Source organism: Perca fluviatilis, chromosome 19, assembly GCF_010015445.1.
Source record: "Perca fluviatilis chromosome 19, GENO_Pfluv_1.0, whole genome shotgun sequence".
NCBI lineage: Eukaryota > Metazoa > Chordata > Actinopteri > Perciformes > Percidae > Perca > Perca fluviatilis.
This window is the reverse complement of record NC_053130.1, coordinates 34,052,574-34,075,246: the sequence shown is the minus strand read 5'-3', so window position 1 is coordinate 34,075,246 and position 22,673 is coordinate 34,052,574. Positions and strand designations below refer to the sequence as shown.

The 22,673-nt window shown below is 43.7% G+C and overlaps 1 protein-coding gene across 1 annotated transcript in view; it reads right to left on the bottom strand.

The window, feature by feature from the left end:
* The window catches only part of zswim8 (zinc finger, SWIM-type containing 8), a 64,247-nt gene that overhangs the window by 7,377 nt on the left and 34,197 nt on the right, over positions 1 to 22,673 (bottom strand). Inside the window, 11 exon segments of the mRNA XM_039783495.1 lie at positions 90 to 313; positions 433 to 722; positions 6,802 to 7,024; positions 7,806 to 7,961; positions 12,590 to 12,911; positions 15,760 to 15,884; positions 16,066 to 16,164; positions 17,046 to 17,229; positions 19,129 to 19,308; positions 20,308 to 20,439; positions 21,036 to 22,365. Coding sequence (XP_039639429.1) covers positions 90 to 313; positions 433 to 722; positions 6,802 to 7,024; positions 7,806 to 7,961; positions 12,590 to 12,911; positions 15,760 to 15,884; positions 16,066 to 16,164; positions 17,046 to 17,229; positions 19,129 to 19,308; positions 20,308 to 20,439; positions 21,036 to 22,365 — 3,265 coding nt within the window.

Here is a 22,673-nt window from a genome sequence, read left to right as displayed (position 1 = left end):
TGGACTAGCCAGACCTTCCTCCGCAGCGCTGTGGAGATAGAGCTGGCAATGCCAGACTATTCTCAACGGTAAGCCCCCTCCCACAGTACCTGCTCTTTGCACTGCACCAGGGCTCTCTGGATTTCATTAGGATTGAGGGCGTGAGCGTGAGGCAGGCAGCTCAGGGCCAGCTCGGCTGCCGCCCGAACCATGTTGGGGTCCCTGGCCCGCGATGCTCGGTCAGCAAGGGACGCCACCTCTGGAGGGGTGAGGTGACCGTCCCAACACTCCACCAAAATGTTGAGGGCAGCGCTTCCAATCTCCATGGCTTGGCCTGAGAGAAGGAGGGGAGAATACATCATGTGGGCAGGAAGGAAAGATATTAAGAAAAACCTTTGGTCTTTGTAGTTCTATCTAACTCTTTCTTCTTTCTCCCAACACACTCCTGCTCACCAGTGATCCAGGACACGTGGGAGGAGTAGGTCCTGGACAGCCAGTTTGGTGAGACAAAGTTGTGAAGGCCAAGAGCATACAGGCCAATCTCAAAGGCACACAGGTGCAGGTTTCTGTGGGGCCCCTGGTGGCCCCCGCTGGCTGACGGCTGGGTGAAAATGGAGGTGGAGGAGTTTCCTCCAGCTTTGATCAGCACCGTTTTGGCCAGCTCAAAGTAAAAATGGGCTGCTGCCTCTGATGGCTGGTTGGGCACGTGGGGGGCATGGCACTCTGGACGTCGCCCTTTGTACCTGAACACAGGGAAATATGAGACATGTGAATTAGAATGAATCTAAGTGGTTTAGAATACTGACACAAATAGATCTACTGTAAATGAGATTTGGATTTATTTATTTTTAGGAAAAACCTGCTCAACAAAGCAGACTGATCCTTCCAGGCAGAACTGGTCCTACTCCAACTGAGCTTTAGCTCATCTCTGATCTGCATTGCTACTGTTTGACCATATCGCGCCGAGAGGCCTCATGCTTATTGTAGGCCTGTTTGGATTTTCTGTCGCCCTCTTATTTGTTACTCTGTCCATCTCCTCTGTTTGGTAATAAAGTAGTATTTTCATAATTTGCCCTCACTTATTTTAAATCCTTTTTAAATTTAAATCCCTAAATTTAAATATATAATAAATATCATTAGGGCCATGGACGATAAAAAATTGCGGTGATATTGTAGGGTTGACATTTGGTGCTTTCACAAAATATATACACAACGAGATTTTTGATAAATAATCATCTCTAATGTGGCTTAAATGACTAAGGGTAAAGACAAATAATAGAACAACTAGAACATTCCGGTAAGGTATCTAGTCTCATATCACAATATCAATATAATATCGATATATTGCCCAGCCCTACTCAACATCAAATTCAACAATTTACTGGAAGCATGGGAGCAGCAGACAGCCAATCTGAAGGGTATATAAGACTAGTTCCATCATATGGCAACCATCATATCACTTGTCAGATGACAAGATTGCCAACTAAGGTAATCAAAGAGTTCAATGTTTTGCCCCTGCTCGTATCTCAGCACATGGCTGAACATCTCTATACTGTCACTTTCTCTTTAATGTCACTGTGAACTGATGTGATCTGTGCTTTACATCTGAGGTCTGTGTTTGGCTCAAGTCAAAACATCACTTTCATTAAGGTGGATTTAGAGTTGTACATTAAGGGGTTATGTTGTAGCCGCGCAGCTATGCCGTGGCTCACATGCACCTACTTGTGAAATAAAACACACGGGAGCTACAGCAGCTACAGATATACCACCTGGACACAACAAGAGCTGGGACTGGTCAGCTTGGGCTGCTTGCGTTTTCTCATACAAGTTTCTGATGCTGGAGGACATTGTTCAGAGTTAAGAAATCATTAAGGAAGTTGAAGGGTATCTACCGTTTTTTTCAACCTGGACCCTATTTTCCTATGTTTTTGTGTCTAAGTGACCGATGGGAACAACAATCTTTGACATTGGTCCAGTATTAAGAGAGATCTCTGCAGTCGGCAGCGGCGAAACAAGCTACAATGTAAGTTAATAGGGCAATTGTCCAACTTGTATTTACCTTCACAAAAGTGCTTGTTTTGCCACTGACAGGCTCAGATTAATATTCTAAGTGTCTGACAACATTATGGAAAGGATTTCTAAGGAGGTTGACCTTTATGTTAAAGAGTAAAAACATAAAAACAGCTGTGAAATTGCATTCGCTAAATCCACCAGACTCCATGTAAATAAACAGTAATTTTAGCATTGTAAAATACACTTCATTCAAAGTCAACAAAAACAAAATAAAACTATGAAAAGCAGTTTTGGGTCGTATTTCCACTTTAACAACAATCACAACTCTAGTTTTGGTTGAAATGAACACATAGTTTACAGATTACATGTGAAAATATGTTGGCTCTATACACGCTAAAAGTATTGTTTTTTTAAATGGAGTCTGGGGGGTTTAGCGCTAGCAATCTCAGAGCTGGTTCTGGTTAAACAGAAAGCTCTTAAAGAGGTTTATCTCTGTAAGGATCCTTTCCATAATGTTGTCAGATACTTAGAATAATAATCTGAGCCTTTCAGTGGCAAAATATTAATATATACATTGATGCTGAACATTTGGGTTACATGGCTGTGGTCTGTGGCTGCTGGTTACAGCCTTCATGCTAAGTACTGGACCAATTTCAAAGATAGTTGTTCCTATCAGCAACTTAGACACAAAAACATAGGAGAATAGGGTCCATTTTGAAAATAACAGTAGTTACCCTATTTTCTTTTTCACTAACAACACATCTAGCAAATACATTTCCATCGCAAGCCTTCTTCTCAGTGCGAACCCGGCTCTCTATCACAGTGAATGAAAGAAGTAATGAGACAAGGAGAAATTGAAGTTACCTGGATGTGACTCCAGTTCTATAAGTAGGTTCATAGCCCACCATCGCTCTGTATCACAAAGTCAATGAAAGAATGTAAACACAGTTACAGTGGGGAATAGGATTTTATACAGGATATGGCCAGATCATGTACGATACATCTGTCTATTGTTGTAGTGTTGACATCAACAGGTCAAATAAGATGCTGAACTGGAAATAATAAAAAAAAAATAATAATAACTATGCCATATGCATCTACAGCGGGACTCGTGTTAACCCCTTGGGTCACAGTATAAAACCAGCTTTAGCCTCCTTTATAAAACACCCTGCTGGGGGCCACAGGTTGACAGAGAGTTGACTGTCTGCAAGTCAGCAGATGCCAACTGATGAGAAATCAGTCACAAGTAGACTTCTGTTCACAGACGGCCTTTGTTTTTAAAGATCCCATGACATGGTGCTCTTTGGATGCTTTTATATAGGCCTTAGTGGTCCCCTAATACTGTATCTGAAGTCTCTTTTATATAAACATTAATGGTCCCCTAATACTGTATCTGAAGTCTCTTTTATATAGACCTTAGTGGTCCCCTAATACTGAATCTGAAGTCTCTTTTATATAGGCCTTAGTGGTCCCCTAATACTGTATCTGAAGTCTCTTTTATATAAACATTAATGGTCCCCAATACTGTATCTGAAGTCTCTTTTATATAGACCTTAGTGGTCCCCTAATACTGAATCTGAAGTCTCTTTTATATAAACCTTAGTGGTCCCCTAATACTGTATCTGAAGTCTCTTTTATATAGGCCTTAGTGGTCCCCTAATACTGTATCTGAAGTCTCTTTTATATAGACCTTAGTGGTCCCCTAATACTGTATCTGAAGTCTCTTTTATATAGGCCTTAGTGGTCCCCTAATACTGTATCTGAAGTCTCTTTTATATAGACCTTAGTGGTCCCCTAATACTGAATCTGAAGTCTCTTTTATATAGACCTTAGTGGTCCCCTAATACTGTATCTGAAGTCTCTTTTATATAGGCCTTAGTGGTCCCCTAATACTGTATCTGAAGTCTCTTTTATATAGACCTTAGTGGTCCCCAAATACTGTATCTGAAGTCTCTTTTATATAGACCTTAGTGGTCCCCAAATACTGTATCTGAAGTCTCTTTTATATAGACCTTAGTGGTCCCCTAATACTGTATCTGAAGTCTCTTTTATATAGACCTTAGTGGTCCCCAAATACTGTATCTGAAGTCTCTTTTATATAGACCTTAGTGGTCCCCTAATACTGTATCTGAAGTCTCTTTTATATAAACCTTAGTGGTCCCCAAATACTGTATCTGAAGTCTCTTTTATATAGACCTTAGTGGTCCCCTAATACTGTATCTGAAGTCTCTTTTATATAGGCCTTAGTGGTCCCCAAATACTGTATCTGAAGTCTCTTTTATATAGACCTTAGTGGTCCCCAAATACTGTATCTGAAGTCTCTTTTATATAAACCTTAGTGGTCCCCAAATACTGTATCTGAAGTCTATTTCCCGAAATCCAGCCTTGGTGTAGAATTCCAGCCACTAGAGCCAGTCCCACAATGAGCTTTCCTTAGGATGTGCCATTTCTGTGTCTGTAGCTATGAGGAGGAGAGAGGGGGGGGGGCAAGGTGGAGGGTGGGGGTGTGTCCTTGACCTTAAGCCACTTTGCTGGTTTGAAAGCCATGATGTCTCTCTCTCTCTCTCTCTCTCTCATGGGTGGGCCAAATTCTCTGGGCGGGCAAAGCAGAGAAAGGGGAGGTAACCTTGCTCCTTATGACCTCATAAGGAGAAGATTCCAGATCGGCCAATCTGAGCTTTCATTTTCTCAAAGGCAAAGCAGGATGGTGGCCCAATGGTTAGCACTGTGGGCTCACAGCAAGAAGGTTCTGGGTTCGAATCCAGGTCGTTACGGGCCTTTCTGTGTGGGGTTTGTATATTCTCCGTGGGTTTCCTCAGGGTGCTCCGGTTTCCCCCACCATCAAAAACATGTACTAGGTTCTCCAGTCAGTGCCCTTGATCAAGGCACTGGCTGTAAATGGCTGCCCACTGTTCCCTTGAGGGATGGGTTAAATGCAGAGAATTAATGTGACAATAAAGTACCTTTACCCAGGGCTCAGTTTACACCTATCACCATTTCTAGCCACTGGGGGACCATAGGCAGGCTGGGGGAACTCATATTAATGTTAAAAAACCTCAAAGTGAAATTTTCATGCCATGGGACCTTTAATTCAATCTTTTACTTCATATGTCATAAGCCCTAATCGCATGGGATTAGTATTACCTGGTGACCTCTATCCTGCGAGAAAAATTGGCCATGTCTGCAATTTGTAAAGTAAATTCCCGCGCAAATGACCTACCATAGTTCACCGAACACCGAGGTCCTGTGATAACATTAGTCCCGTGCGAGTCAACGTGTCCGTGATTTGGCGGGGTCCTATATCAGTTTTTCAAGGTTGTTGTTTCCTGTGCGCCTTTTTATCCACCATACACGGTAGGCCTGCATGATATATCCTTATAAAATCGCGATCTCGATTCACCCTGTTCACGATTTAATTTTTAAATGACTTCGGCCTTTATTTTGGTAGGACAGCGCTCACAAAGTTCAGGGCTTCCCCCTCAGCCAATGACAAAGCGCCTTTTAGTCAGGGGTTTCACTCGTGGAGCGAGCGCGGTAGTTTAGAAATAAACCAAATGGATATCGATGAAAACCCAGGTACTAGTGACGAGAATCAGCCAACCACTTAGTCTCAAACTCAACTCGTTCTGAAAAAAGGCTCACATTCGCTGGTGTGGAAGGATTTTGGATTCAAGCAAGACGACGAGGGTCAGTCCGATGTGATTTGCGAGGCATGCTTTGCCCTTGTTGCAGCACCGCAAAGTAACACCACCAATCTTTACCAGCACCTCAAACGTCACCACAAAGTGCAACACGATGAAGCCGTACAAGGCAAGAGGTCCGAAAGACGTTTCAATTAGCCTACTTAGAGCCATGCTCAGGGCCATATTAGGCGCAGGGCGTTAAACTTCTATTTTTGGTAACCTACTTGAATGGCCAGTTTAATGTTAATTCTATAAAAGGCAAGCAGTTAAAGAGGGTGCTAAGAAATCATTCTGTTTTTGATACTGTACTTAAATTGGCAATTGACAAACTCCATTTCTCTAGAGACTGAAACTGTAGCTGCAGCATGTTGATTGACATGTTTTAAATTATGTAGAGACATGTTCAAGGAGTTCAGATAGAGCCTGTATCAGGGCCATATTTAGTTCAATGTGTTATATGTCCCTATTTTTGGTAGCCTACTGTACTTAAATGGCCAGTATGTACTTTATTTTCTTTATTCATTGAAGCCTCTATGTTTACAGGCTTGTGGTGATGTGCAATGTGCTACAGGGGTCTATGTTTTGTACTGCCAATTTGTTTTGTTTTGTCATGGTTCATGTGTGCAATAAACATTACACTTCGTGAGAAAATCGTGATTCATATTTTTCCCCGAATCGTGCAGGCCTACTACACAGATATGGGATAGCGGGGGGCTGCGGATGCCACCGTTCATGGCCAATCTAGTCTGGACCACTGCCCGACCGGAGACCTCCGTCCCAGAGTCGACGTGCTCCCCGCGGCTTCGCCTGAGGGCTGACAGTGATGCTGTGTGGGTGCCGCCGCGGCAGGGATAGGGGATGCATGCCTGGTAACCTCTACCGGGCCTGGCCAAAAAAGAAACAGAACCTCGACCCAAAGTGCGGTGCGGTGGACTCGACGTGGCCGTCCTCCGTGTGCCTCTGGGTACACAACTCTCGGTGTACAAATAAGTCAGTAAATCAGAGTTAAATCCCAGGCTTCGCTTATCCCGTGCAGACGCGCCTAAATCCCACGAGGTCCCGAGATGATACTAATCCCGTGCGAATAGGGCTTTAGTGACCTGATGAGGAGGAAGTCTGTGCTTACCTGCTGGTGTCGGTGCTCTTGGCCCTGGCCCCGCCCCCTGCCCTGCGAGAGCCGCTGGAGGAGGAGGAGCCCAGCGAATCAGACGATGAACTGCTGATGCTGTCACTGTCCTGGCCCCGCCCCCATGATGTTGCTGCCCAGCCGCCCCGGAGCGGCCGCCGGCTGAGGGTGGGGGAACTGTCGGAGGTCGTCTCCGGAGCGCTGCTGTCAATACTCGCCATGCCTGTCCGAAACAACATGCACATCACATTTTTGGCCCTCGATCCCGATCCGATTTCATAAAATATTGAATATCTGCCGATACTGAGTCCCGATCCGATACTTGTGTTTGCCTTGGTTTTTTGAGCTGCACTCCACTTTTAAAAAAATAACTATGTTAACAACGTAACTAAGATAGGTCTTTAACCAAATACATTTAACTTTGTGCAGCTAGCATTTTTGTAAAACTCGCATATAAAATCAACTTACGTTCTGCCGCAAATTGTGCTGAGCTGATAATTCAGCAATCAGGTGACTAAATGATCGGAGTGAATGCCGATCCCTGATCGGTTAAAAAATGCCCATATTGGCTCCGATTGGATCCATCCCTGATCACTAGTGTGTGTGCAGGTTCATTCTGTGGATGGAACGGTTTCAGAAATATGACCCAGGCTAAAACATCATGTGGATGTACAGCAAGGATCAAGGATATCTTTGGTATCCCCAAGGGGCAATTTCTTGCACAGCCAGCAGTAACCACCAGGCAAACAATAAGAAATAAATACTATATAAAGATCACATTGAGTTATGTAAAAGGGCCAATGGCAGCAGGGACAAATCAGTTCATAATTCTATTAGTCTGCAGCCTATTGGCATCTTGGCGGATTGTATCTGTGGATTGACTGGCGAATTCTTCAAAGTCCCAAAAGTAGGACTAAGTTACATTGATTCTCTGAAAAAAGTGGAGGTAGTGCCAGTGTGAAGTTTGTGCTCTGTGTAAAGAATATAGAGATGATTGAGTTTACCGGTGTGTTTCTTCTTCTGCCGCACAGGTGAGCCCCAGCAGCGCTGGCTGTACCCACAGCGCGCCCCCAGCGCCAGCCGACTGGGCACGGTGGCCTCCGGCTTAAATGGAGCCGTTTCATTCTGCTGGTCACTGGATGTAGGAGGCCCATCTGACACTGCAAGGAAAGAACATGTACAGAGCTCTTTTACTATCTAGGGCTGGGCAATTTATTAATATTATAACGTTATCGTGATATGAGACCAGATATCCTCTTAGACTGGGATATCGTAATATGGCAAGACATTTCCTGGTTTTACCGGCTGTGTTACAGTCAAGTGATGTAATATTGGGAACTTACCAGACTGTTCTAGCTGTTCTATTATTTTACCCACTTAGATGGACTCAGACTGCCTGCATAGGCTGTCCGACAAAAACGCAGGTCTTTCCATTTATTTTGAGTGGGGGTAGTGTGTTTAGGCTGCGGCGGGGGATGACGCAGATGGGAAACTAAAAAAAACGCAGTGGGCCTGCGGCGAAAAGTTGAGTCGGTCTAAACTTTTGGAGAAACGCAACGCCACGTCACTCTGCGGTGGCGATCAGACTTGTCGGCGTGTTTTGAGCTCTGGTTTGAGGCGGTGTGAGAGTCCCGTACGGGAAACATCACTGCCTCTAGCACTGCCGCAACAAAGTTTTAAAACATTACAAGGGTAAAAAACGAAACACAAGCACTCAACTGCCGGGGAGTTTGTGCACGGTAAGTCATTACGTCCACATTACTGATGATTATTTATCAAAAATCTCATTGTGGAAATATTTTGTGAAAGTGCCAATAGTCAACACTACAATATCGAGATATTTGGTCAAAAATACTGTGATATTGATTTGATCCATGTCGCCCAGCCCTATCGCTATCAAATAATACTGCGTTACCATAGTGTGATTACCTGAATTAAAGAATTTTTTTCAAACACAGATCCTAATTATAGTGCTGAACCGCTGCTCCCTAATGAGCCAGAGTGTCTAGTAACCATTTCTAAAATATGAGGCTGCTGTGGATGCTCTACAGCAGGAGTGTCAAACTGATTTTCACTCAAGGGTCACACTGGAAAAGAGAATTACATCAAGGTCCAGACATGTACAGTTTATCGACATGCTTTTAAATACATACTGTACAGTATCTTCGACTGTATTATTGCGTGTCGCTTTTTGCGGTCATTTGTGTTGAAATGACTTTTTGTGGCTTTCTCAGACGTGTTTGTCACTTTTTTTTTTAAAACATTTGTCACTTTTTGCACCGTTTTGTTGCTTTCTTTGTCACTCGTTTAAAAGGGCTTTATGTCGAACTTCGGTCGACATAAAGCCCTTAAAAAGTCAGCAAAAATACACCTTCTTTTCCACACGTCACCACACCCACTCCCGTATTGATTATTTTTTGTGCTCTAGTGTACTTAAGGCGATGTTCCACACAATAGCAATGGAACCAGCAATCCTGTCTGACAACAATGTGCTGATAACCACATTCCGTTGTGATATGTTAGGAGAAAAATCTAGAAGGTGGCAATTCAATAATTCCCTTCTCCAAAACACAGCTTTTAATACAGAATATATCAATCAATACTGGCTCAGTTTCGGCCCAGCGTACATCTGGCAAGCCACTAAAGGATTTATTAGAGATTTCACATCTTCCTTTGCAGCAAATTTGAAGAAAAAGAGTGAGGCAAGGATGCAGAGTTGGAAGAATGTTGTAAATCGTTAGAGCAATCTTTTAAGACTTGTTTTTCTAAATCTACACATACTCTTTTAGTCACAAGCAGAGCTAAATGATTTGCTAAAAAGGAGAGCTGAATAAATAATGCACAGAGTGAGGCAAAATTACTATTTCAACGGCTGTAAACCAAGCAAATTGCTAGCTCTGAAATTAAAACAAAGCGAGTCCAGAGCTACGGCATCCGCACGGACCGAGGTATCTGAACAAAGCCTAAGGAGATCATTGCCACTTTCCAATCCTTTTATTCAAAGCTGTATGAATCCTCCTGCAATCCAGATCCGACACAGTGCCAAAAGTTCCTAAAAGAGCTAAACCTGCCTCTCCTTGACCCAGAGGAGGCAGAAGAACTGGGTCAACCTATTACGTTAGAGGAACTCAAATCAGTGCTAAAAACCGCTAAGAAAGGGAAAACACCGGGGTTGGATGGAATTCCATCGTAACGCTTTCTACAGTTCTTTGACACACTAGGACCTATCATTTTACAAACTTTAACCTCGGCCATAGAGAAGGGCACCTTTCATCAACAAACCAACACTGCACTAATTTCGTTCATACACAAAAAGGGCAAAGATCCTACGGAGTGCTCAGACTACAGGCCCATCAGCCTCATTGGGACTGATATTAAGCTTTACTCCAAAGTCTTGGCACTACGCCTAGAACGCTTCATTGAGAAGCTAGTCCACCCCGACTAATCAGGGTTTATACCAAAGCGTCAAGCTGCAGACAATATACGCCGTTTACTCCATGTAATAGAAGAAGCCAAAAACCTCCCAACAACGGCAGCAGTTTTATCACTGGACGCAGAAAAGGCTTTTGACCGCCTAGAATGGAACTACCTGTGGCTTGGTTTGGGAGCCAAATTCATTGACATGGTATGTACTTTATATGCGAATCCCACAGCCATAGTCTCAACCAATGGCCTGCATTCACAGCCATTCCCCATCGCGCAGGGCTCGAGACAGGGATGCCCACTATCTCCCATGCTATTTGCGATCTCTCTTGAACAGTTAGCCCAGGCCATTAGGCAAAATAAAATATGTAATGTCCAGATTAAATCCAAGTACAATGATCCACTTACCCCCACCAATACATTTCTGGCCCTCCCCAACCTTAAAGTGTACCACAGAGCCTTTCAGCTACGGGCTCTCAGAGTGTGGATGGACCACTCATCTACAGTCCCACGGAGAGAAATAGAGCAAAACCTCACTGGAAGTCTAAGACTGCAAGACCTCGCCTTTGCAGGTGTGTGTCCAAATAAGTGTATGCTGGCCTATGGCCCTATTATCACGAACACATTGACCAACTTTAAACAGGTCGAGGAGCAACTTCACTACATGCATTTAATGTCTGGTAACAAACCTTTTGTTTGTAACCAGTGGAGTGACAGAGGTATTTATACTCTAGACCAGTTATTCAATGGGGAAGGTATGTTGAGCTTTGAGGACCTGAGAACTAGTTTTGAGATCCCTAGGACATTCTTCTTCCTTTATCTTTGCTTAAGGTCAGCCCTAAAATGTTATGGAGTACCATGGGGGAACAGTCTTGAAACCCACCCAATCATTAAATGGCTTGTTGATTTTCCTGCGAGAGGTTTAGTGTCCAGGATTTATGCTAAACTGATACAAGTATCCGTAGGAGAACTCCCAATAGTAAAGAAATGGGAGCGAGAGCTGAGCCCGGAGGGGAATGTAATTAATTGGGAGACAGTTTGGGACAACATTTCCCACTGTTCCAAGAACCCAAATCACCAGCAGATCTATTTCAACATATGTCATAGGAAGTACTGGACTCCTCAGAAGAGATATGTCTCCAAAGGCTCCCTATTGCACGTTCTGTCTACACGCGTCAGACACGTTTCTGGTGTGTAAAGACCGTGCAGCCGCCATGCAACAGAAACGCCACGCTCACGCCACGCAGGCAGTGTGTAACCGGCCTAAACATGACAACTATCTGCTTCTGGGGGAATTTTTGAGTCTCAAAGTTGGTAAATCTGCCCAATTCCTCTTTTGAGAGACGCGTAATTGGAGTTTGAAAACAGTTCCCCGTCTTTTTGGTTTGGCGCACAACTAGACGGGCCAAACTTTATTGTAAACCCAAATTAATAGGAGGGCCGGATCAAAATCTGCAAGGGGCCAGCATCAATGTTGTGTAGCCTACATTAAAAACCATGGGCCCTATTTTAACGATCTGAGCGCACGGCATGAAGCGCCTGGCGCAGGTGTGTTTAGGGCGTGTCCAAATCCACTTTTGCTAGTTTGATGGCGGAAAAAAGGGTCCGTGCGCCGGGCGCCTGGTTCTAAAGGGTTGTACTTAGTGTCTTCATTAATCAGAGGTGTGTTTTGGGCGTAACATGTAATCAACCAATCAGAGATCATCTCCCATTCCCTTTAAAAGCCAGGCGCGTTTGGACCTTGGAACATTGCTGTTATGATGGAGGATTAGGATTATGATTTTTATCTGTAATCTTCTGCATGTGTGTGTGATGCTGTGCGTCCCTGTGTGTGTAACAAGCATAGTGTGCGCACGCTGTGCACGAGCCTAGGAGCATTTTACTAATTTGCTGTTAAAATAACAATGAAATGCTGCGTTATTGACTTTAGACCAGGTTTTTGTTGGTCAATGGCACGATCACTTCCTGCTGCCTCAAGATAGCAATACGCCCAGAATGCACCTGAACACACCTCCCTGTAAGAGCAGCAAGCCCAGAATGCACCTGAACACACCTCCCTGTAAGAGCAGCACGCCCATGGGCGCAGGTGCATTTGCTGTTTAAACACCGTGGGCGCTGGACGGGCATTTACAACTGCGTCGGTCTGAAACTAGCAAAGACACTTGCGTCGGGCTTTGCGCTGCGCCGGGTGCAAGATAGGGCCCAATATCTTTAATAGTAATATGTTGGATTCATATTAATGTATACTTTCAGACATATTCGTTTCAAACCATCGAACAATAATTTGGAGGCCCCCCTGCAGCCACCCCGTTGAAGACCTCTGCTCTACAGTATAACAACACGACGCACCCAGAGAGGTTCTCACCATGCTCCCTGGTCTGCGTGCTTCTCTCTCCTGCTGTACTGTTCTGCACTGAGTTCAGATCAGCCTGATGAGCCACCTCTTCACCAGCCACCGCCACAGCAGAGGAAGAGCTGGATGAAGAGGCGGCCACGGCGGTGACAGGCGAAGACGAGGGCGCGTGTTTGGAGACCCCTCCGGTGGCCGCGCTCGCCCCACTGTGGCTGGCCGCAGTGTGTTTGGACGGGCTGCGCTGGCTGCCGGCTGCTGGCTTGGAGGAGTAGAAGGAGCTTAACGTCTGGGGCTTGTGGGTCTGACTCTCCCTGTCCAACAATTTATCCAGAATCTGAGGATGGGAGGAGAGAGAGAGAGAGAGAGAGAGAGAGAGAGAGAGAGAGAGAGAGAGACACACACACAGGAACCCAGGAACACAGGGAGTGAGAGAGGGGGGAGAGGGAGGGGGACGTGTTAATTAAAGAAACCGGAGGAGAAACGTCACTTCCTAAACTCCCAGCTAGCTCCTAGCTGGCTTTGATTCTTGGTGATCTGTTGAAACAGATGTGTAAAGTGAGATTATCTGATTTTGGAACATCTGGATTTAACAACTGGAAGGTTGAACAACTGGGTCTGTTTAGGTAAGCAAACACCATGTCCCACCACTACCCTCCCTCCCCCACCACCCCGGTTAACCTCGAAAAGTAGGTCTCCAATCCTGAACAACTGAAGTGAAGTGTTGATCATTAAATGTCCCATATTGTAAGAAGTACTGAACTCTAACTCTGCATCCCGGTGATAATTAACCCACTAAGCAATTTGCACTACCCTACCCCAACCTACTGTTCTATTTATTTATTTACAGATGTACATACTGTAATTACACCTATACATAGCCATATTCTACTGCTCTTCATACCATTCATCCTGCACATACTTATTCTTACTACTCTTACAATGTCACCACCCTGCACATAGCTGTACATACTGTACATATCTGTCTATATGGTTCACTCAGTATTTCCATATTTATTCTGTTTTTCTCATTATATATTCTGTTAATACACTGCATATATCTATATCTATATTATTCTTACTACTAGTATAATGTCACTGCTACTACATTGCACATATCTGTACATGTTGTTCATACATTGCTCATATTACATAGCCATATTTATTCTGCTCTTATAACACTGCAATATATTTCTTGTCCTGTCTATGCACCACCTGTCTATACTTGAATATCGCATTGTACTTTTTAGCTTTTTTTTGCACTTCTGGTTGGACGCAAACTGCATTTCGCTCTCTTTGTACTTGTACTCTGCACAAAGACAATAAAGTTGAATCTAATCTAAAGTGAGATTTCCATATCTTTCTTGATTACAAAGGTTGAGCTGCTATAGAAATACTGTGAAAGTGTCCAAACGCTCAATCCACAGAGAAATGCACACAGCCACGTTTCAGAAACTGTGTCTTTAAACAAGCAGTCAGGACCTCTGTACGGTTACAAACTACTCTATATAAAGTTTCTCGATAGGTTTGTGAAAATAGAATTTTTGAGAGAACTGAGAAAAAGTCCTAAAATGTTTGACATTTTTAGAGCAGAAGGCATTCAGAGCAAAGATGCAGATGAATTGAGAGATTAAAAACGATGGAAAAATGATGACTCTAAAAGCCAAGCCGATTGAGATAATTGTAAAAAAAAAAAACATAAATTTGATCGTTTACAGCCCTACCTTGAGGACAATGAGTGTATTTTGTTTGTGCCTGAGTAGTGGGAGGAATTTGCAACCCACCTGCCAATTTCGGTGACTTTTAGTCTTACGGTTTTTGCTGCACGAACACTTTTAGCGGAGAAAAATAAGAAAGAAGGAAAGAAAGAAAGAGAGAAAGAAAGAAAGGAACAAAGAAAGAAAACAAAATCAATAGGGTTCCAACAGCGAGCTGCGCTGCTTGGGTCCCTAATTACAAAGTTGATATGATGAGCTTGTTAGCCAACAGTTGCATGCTTACTAAAGATGTTCCGATACCAGTATTGGAAAAGCCTCCGATACCGCCTAAAACGCTGGTATCAGTAAGTACTGGAGTTTATGCTCCGATAACGCGTAATTTAGCCCTGAAGAAATTCTACTTTCAAGTAGTTCATTTAGGTTCTTTTTCCGTTAGGACTGCAAGTTCTACAGTGTTTATTGTGTCTGGGGTTCAACAGTTAAAACTGAGCCAGGCCATACAACAATGGTAGAAATCATATCACATTAATACAGGGATAGTAGTAACTGTTAAAACATAATAATAATAATATATATGTGTTTTTTAACATGCTGGTATCAAATCGGTACTCCGAATCGGCCAATACGCAAGTTCAGGTATTGGAATCGGTATCGGGAATGAATTTAATGAAATGTTTTGTCTACTGAGAAATGGTATCGCAACATCTCTTATATAATAGCAGTGGACAGAGAGCCACATTAACATACATTTAGCTCTGGTTTGGCTCCTGTGTCTTTAGCTGCTAAATGGTCCACTAGTCACAGCGAATCTCTAACAGTGTCTGCTGTTTGGTGCTGGCCAGGTAGTGCTTTTTCACTCAAAACACTACTAACTCTTTCCATAATCAAAATAATAGATCCATCGTTTGTATAAAGTAGTGATACACCGAAGCCTATCGGTTCCAAATATCAGTTATCGGTTTCATTAACTACTAATAATTAGTATCTGCCTTGAAAAAACAGTATGGGTCAATGCCTAGTATAAGGATAACGAGGCTTTAAGGTGTTCTCATTCTGGATTTCCCCAGCAGAAACAATTCAATATTGTGTAAAAGGCTCTCGATATGGCGTTTTCCATTGTTCCTGGTGGTTTCTGTGTGTGTAGGCCTGCACAGGAACTCACAGTTTGACTCCTACATACATTCTGTCCCCTGTATACATATCTATAACATGTTATGTTTTTTTGTAAGTATTTGCCCACGTGTCAAAAGAGAACCACTTTTGTGACCCAAAAATGATGACCAAAATACTAAAAACAGGAAATAACGCACGGTTCTCCAAGCACGGCCCGAAGCTCTCCTCCTAGTTCTATTTTTGCTCTGCCTGGCTTACTAGAAGAACACATCTCACGGTTATCAGTCCCACATGAAGAAAGTGCCATTTTCTTATCAAATGTTAGAATGATCACTGTAGTGATGTAGTGGCTACCTTCTTGAGCTTGCTCTGGTCATCCTTATAGGTGATCATGAGAGCCAGAGCCAGGTCACCTTTCACCCGCCTCGTTCCTTCACACAGCAGAGGATGCTCCGCCTCGCTCACGGTGGTCTTCATACCTGCAGAGACGCACAGAGGGCGGAGACCAGAGGAAAGATTACAGCAGGGAAGCGTGTGGGAGACATATGGGGATGTGAGAAAAGTGGTGAGGAGGGAAAAACAAATAAAAATAAAAAAAAATAAAAGAGATATTGAGGAGCAAAAGAGTGACAGAATGGAACCCAGACAGAATTAATGTACCAAGTGCAGCGACAGCAGCCTCGAAGCCCAGCTCCTCATCACCGGGCATCTCGTTGTTACGGTTGCGGCTTGGTGGACGGGAACCCGTTGGGGACACAACTGCACAAACAATATGGAAATAAAGTAAAAAGGGAATGTTAATTCTTGAAGTTCTCAATAAGAATCACGATAACGATATTCACGATAACGATATTACTCGCGATACATAAACAGATATTAAAATGTACTCAAGTTCTGCATTTCTGCTGCGTTCAGTATTCTTCTACAGTACAACAAATTGCTTGTTGAATTTAAAACAACTAAAAAGGAAATAATTTCCAACATCCTGTTATGGACAAAATGAACACTGTATTGAATTTAAAAAGGCAGGACTAAAAAAAAGAAAGAAAAAAAGACAGTTACATTTTAAAGGGCAGTTTTCTACCGATATTTTCTTTCAACTAACACAAAAACAATACTTGTGTGTATTCGCGATGTGTATATTGCGCCAGTTGATATTAGAAAAAAAGGTTTATTGTGCATCCCATATATACCGCGCACACACACACACACACACACACACACACACACACACACACACACACACACACACACACACACACACACACACACACACACACACACACACACACACACACACACACACACACACACACACACACACACACACACACGTAACGTCTTTTCTGTCTTTGTAGGATATTGGATCTATTTTTCAGCTTGGAGCTGACGAGAAACAACTGTAAAACAAATGGCAAGGCTGTGACTTATATCCCAAATATCTATGAAGAGAAAACTAGATGGCTTTGCTTATTTGAAATATTAGACCAATCTTAAAAAACTATACAAGACAAAAACGACACTGAAAGTACCCTTTTTTGTGTCTTCACTGACTTCACTGAAAACTACTTACCCAAGTAGGTAGAGTTTAATGTTTTGGATATCTTAACTCCAATGATCAGACAGTAATTGGTGCTTACCTGGGGTACACAGAACATCAAAGATGAAGCTGGCCAACATGAGAGGCAGCACAGGTCTGTAGTCGCAAAAGTTTCCATCTCGGAGCTGCTCAGCTCTCTCTCGGATGGCCGACATCTCCACCAGGCCCAGAGGAATCTTCTTCAGCAGAGACACCACCTCCGACTCCTGGTAGGCCAGCTTCACCTGGTCAACACACACACACACACACACACACACACACACACACACACACACACACACACACACACACACACACACACACACACACACACACACCGTTTGGTACACGTTCATGTCTCCTCATTCTATAGCAGGTCTACTCCTAGTTTGGATATACCATATACAATAGGGGTGGGGAAAAAAATTGATTTACTTATGTATCTGGATTTCTTTTTCTGCAGATTATTCAGAGGCCATTGATTCGATTCTAAACCGATTATCGATGCAACAATTTTTTTAATGTAATTTTCCATGCGGGATTTAAAAAAATATACATATAAATCTGAGTTTGCTACTCAGAGTTTGCTAATCACTTCCTAGACAAGGCAGCTAGACAAAGCTTATATTTTGACATATATTTGTCACACACAAGTTTTAATAAAATGTTTTGTCCACTGAGGTTTTTGTTTTGTAGTCATTCCATGCTTAAGCCTTAAACCTGCTTGTGAAAGTCCCCTTCTCTCCCAGTGATCTTCCATGTCAGAGGCTCAGTCAGGTTTAAGGTGGAGAATTGGCTTCTTAGAACATGAAACATGAGGTGGTATGTATATGTATATGTATATATATATATATATATATATATATATATATATATATATATATATATATATATATATATATATATATATATATATATATATATACACACACACACACACACACACACACACACACACACACACACCTAAAGGATTATTAGGAACACCATACTAATACTGTGTTTGACCCTATCCCTTGGTTGAATCAATGCCACGAAGAATTAAGGCAGTTCTGAAGGCAAAAGGGACCCCCCCCACCATTACACCCCCACCACCACCACCAGCAGCCTGCCCAGTGGTAACAAGGCATGATGGATCCATGTTCTCATTCTGTTTACGCCAAATTCTGACTCTACCATCTGAATGTCTCAACAGAAATCGAGATTCATCATTCATTCATCCTCTGACCTCTAGCATCAACAAGGCAATTATGGCCCCCCAGGACTGCAGCAAACTGGATGTTTTTCCTTTTTCAGACCATTCTTTGTAAACCCTAGAAATGGTTGTGCGTGAGAATCCCAGTAACTGAGCAGATTGTGAAATACTCAAACCAGGCTGTCTGGCACCAACAACCATGCTACGCTCTAAGTTGCTTAGATCACCTTTTGTTCCCATTCTGACATTCAGTTTGGAGTTCAGGAGATTGTCTAGACCTGGACCACACCTCTTTTTAAATCTAAGTGTGCACGACTACATGAACAGCAAGTCAGAACACATACTGTGCATCAGTCCAAAACAATACTAAGGGCCTAGAATTGTTCACCTTCGGTTTAGAAAATGGCATTAAATTAGAGCCGAAACGTTTCATCAAAAAAGATAATCAGTGCTATAATCTATGCTTTTTCAAGCAAACAGTGAAAAAACATTCAATCATTGGCAGATTAAAATGTAATTTGTAGTTACAGCCTGACATGAAATGGCAATAGATATGTTAACAGCGGTCATTAGGCATCATCAAAGGCTTTTGAGGCCATATAGTTGTATTGTGGGAAAAACCCTCCCGACAAATGACCAGACAGCAGCCAGCAGATCCTGCCTTCAAATGCTAATAATGCTAATGGACGGTAAAGCCTTGACACAATGCTTGACAATGACTGCATTTTCTTCAATTACAGCTCTGCATAAACAGGATATAATTAGATAATAAGAAATGCATTCAATAAAAACACTTTGTTTTAAGAGCGTAATGAATCAATGACAGATACAAATAACAATAAATGCTACTCTACAACCATTCAATGCAATTCACTTTTAGGATGTTTTAGAGGTAGCTGTGCAGACAGAATATGTGTGTGTGAAGTGTGTTTATTTAAGAGTGAGAGACCTCCAGAGCTTTGGTAGACGCCGGTGGTCTCTGGAGTTCCAGGGAGAACATGCCGGTGCAGAAGGCCAGGTTGTGGAGCTCCTGTCGTTCACTGAGAACAGTGAGGAGGAAGGCGGCTTTCGACAGCGTGTTAGTGGCGACCTGCGTCTGGCGGCTGGTCGACACCTTGCTCTTCTTACCCTAAATCCAACAACCGGGGAAATTAATAATGAGGTCAGGACATGTGACAACATTTTACATCTGACAAGTACATTCACACTTTGAATTTCTTTTCGAATATTGGTTAACACTTTACTTGAAGGTATCGACATAATCGTGACATGACACTGTCATAACTATGACATGACAGTGTCATGAACGTGTCATAAACGTTAGGACTTCTGTCATTAACGGTCATTTGGTTTCTGTCATGACAAGTTGACATTGTTTGGGTTTTCTTGATTATGACAACTTGACATTAATCAAAGTGACATTACCAGAAGTTGTTTTGGTCATGATAAGTTGACATAAAATTTGTTTGGGATGTCTTTGTAATGACAACTTCACATTAACCAGGATGACATTACCAGAAGATGTATTTGTCATGACAACTTGACATTAAACAGGATGACATTATGTCAAGTTGTCAAGACAAATACATCCTCTAGTAATGTCATCCTGGTTAAAATTGTCATTACAAAGACATCCCAAACTAATTTAATGTCAACTTGGCATGACCAAGACAACTTCTGGTAATGTCACTTTGATTAATGTCAAGTTGTCATAATCAAGACAATGTCAACTTGTCATGACAAAAACCGAATGACACTTAATGACAGAAGTCATAAACGTTTATGACTTGTTTATAACGTTTATAACAGTGTCATGTCATAGTTATGACAGTGTCATGTTATGATTATGTCGATACCTTCAAGTAAAGTGTTACCCAATATTTTTTGTGAATAATTAATATTTGTTGCTCGTTTACAGACTGGCACAGTAACAATGCCAATATAAAGCAGATATTAGAAGAATCTGGTGGCTTTCCTTCATGAAGAAAGGCTCAATATCCCACTATACAGTTCAAGATGCTGACTAATGAGTTTGGAAGATTGAGAATGTACAACAGGAGGAGAGAAAAGAGGTCAAAGGACATAGGAGAACGGGTGGCAGGGCGCTGGGACTTGGGACTGCATTTACCTTAGTCTGTGGCTGCTCCACTTTCAGGTCTGGAGGGTTGGCTAACAGGTCTCTGGCCAGCTCCACGGCCAGGCGGCACGCCTCATTACTGTAGCCGTGAGCATGGAGGGCCTCGGCACATGCAAACAGCACCTGCACACGCACACACGCACACACACGTAAGGTAAAAAATGCAGTGGCATGTCTGCCTGAAGCAGATGACCACATATGGAAAACCGACTCTGTATGACATCATATGGAGCCAAGAGAAGAAAAAACTGCTGAAACCGGAGCGTTCAGAACAGTGGGAAATCTGAGGTATTAGGTTCACAGGGATTTCTTATAAATATGTCTACCTCATTATTTGAAGCTTTGGTCACATTTAACATGAACATCCAAAATTGTAACATTATAAATATGACAGTAAATACAGAAAAGCACCAATTAAAATGATGGTAAAAATAATTTTATGTTTAACAGCATGAATAAAAATCAAGTGCACAGTTTATCGATGAGGTCCCAATGTATTTGAATCTTGACATCCATTCCTGTAAAGCCCTGACTGCTATTAATGCAATCAGTACAACAAGATTCAAGATTCATTTATTGTTAGAGTTCCTTGTGTACTTACATACATAAAGAAAATGAAAAGACGGTTCTCCACCAGCCACTTGCCGTGCAACAGGAAAAGACACCAATCATACAGACGTATGTTGAGAATACATAAACACTTGGTCTTCCTTCCTTACCTCCATGCGCCCCTCCTGCTCCAGCGGTTTCATCCCGGCGAAGATGTCCGGCTCCTCCTCTTGGTGGTTGTCAGCCTGCTGTCTGTCTGCTCCCTCCTCTGAGGCGGCGCTCAGGTAGTACGCCTGATAGTCGTCCTCACCCACAGCTTCTCCACCTGCGGCTCCCGCTGCTGCCTCTGCCCCATGGTTAGCTAGTCCACCTGCAGATGCTGCCCCGCCCCCTGCTGCTGCTGCGGTGGCAGCAGCAGACGCCGCCTCTCTGCGGCCCCGCGGTGGCTTGGCGGACGTTTGAGTGGCGCCTGATTTGGCCGTAGTGGTTGAGGTGGAAGGCTGGGTACTGCCAGCTGAGTCTACATCTTCGTCTTTGTTCTGGACCGGCTCCGCCTCCAGCTCTGCGTCCTTCTCGGCAGCGCTGGACATGTCCATAACAACCAGCACTGTCTCTTTGGACGGGAAGCACGGTGGACCGGTGTCTGCAGCGGGAAGTGCGGCCGAGCCATGGCCGACCCGCTTCGTTTCAAACATCTTGCTCCCTGTGCTGCCGTTGCCGTACTTGCGCGAGTCTCGGAGCAACGGGCTCGGCGAGGGCAGCATCTCCGGCGGCGGGGGGAGGAACTCAAACGTGTTGCTGGCCTCAGCCCCCAGAGCCAGACTGCAACCGTCGTCCAGGCTGAGCTCAGCCATATCCGGCTCCAGGGAGCTGTCCTCGCTGCTGGTTCGCCGCTTGGCACTGGCGTGCTTACCCCCTCCTATCCCTCCACCTCCCCCAGGACCACCTACAGATGCCCCTTTCCCACCTCCCTGTGTCAGTTTCAGCTTCCCTCCGGAGGAGGAGCCCGGCCCTTTGTACATGCACTTCCCTCCTCCGTCTTCCAGGGACAGAGAGACACCCCCTCCTAGACGGACCAGCATTCCTCCCCCTCCGCTCACTGACAGACCCTTCCTCTTGGTCAGTATGGTCTCCTTGGGTCGCACTGCCACCTCCTGTTGGGACGAGTGACCTCTTCCTTTATAATCTCCCCCAGCCCCGCCGTCAGCCCTCCCCCCTCCCCCGGGTTCCGCAGCGTCCCCGCCTGCTCCTGCAGCAGCTTTGACTCCTCTCTGGTGCTGCACTGCCCTGGACCAGCAGAATGTGGCACTCTTCTTATCAGCACTGCAGTAGGTGATGCCTTCTAGTGGGTAGGCCACCTCCCAGTTGAAATAGCAGGACTCCACAGCGGGCTTGAAGCCCTGGAACAGTTTATCCAGCGACTTGCGATGTTGTCCCCGCTTCACTATCTCTATAACTTTCAGGTGCCACTGCTTTAGCTGGCCTGCCAGTTCCAAACGCCTGGAAAAGAGCATACACGATCATTATTATTACTCCCTGCTTTTCTTTTCTTTTGAACATGGACCCTATTTCCCCATGCATTGGTGTCTAAGTGACTAATGTGAAGAAAAATCTTTGAAATTGTTCCAGTGTTGAGCGAGAACACTGTAACCGGCAGCAAATGTGTACTGTCAATTAACATCCACTAAAAGTGCTGATTTTACCGCTGACAGGCTCATATTATTATTCAACGTGACACTGTTATAGAAAGGATCCCTACAGAGATAGACCTTTTTGTCAAAGAGTAAAATCTTTTTTGTTTTTTTTGT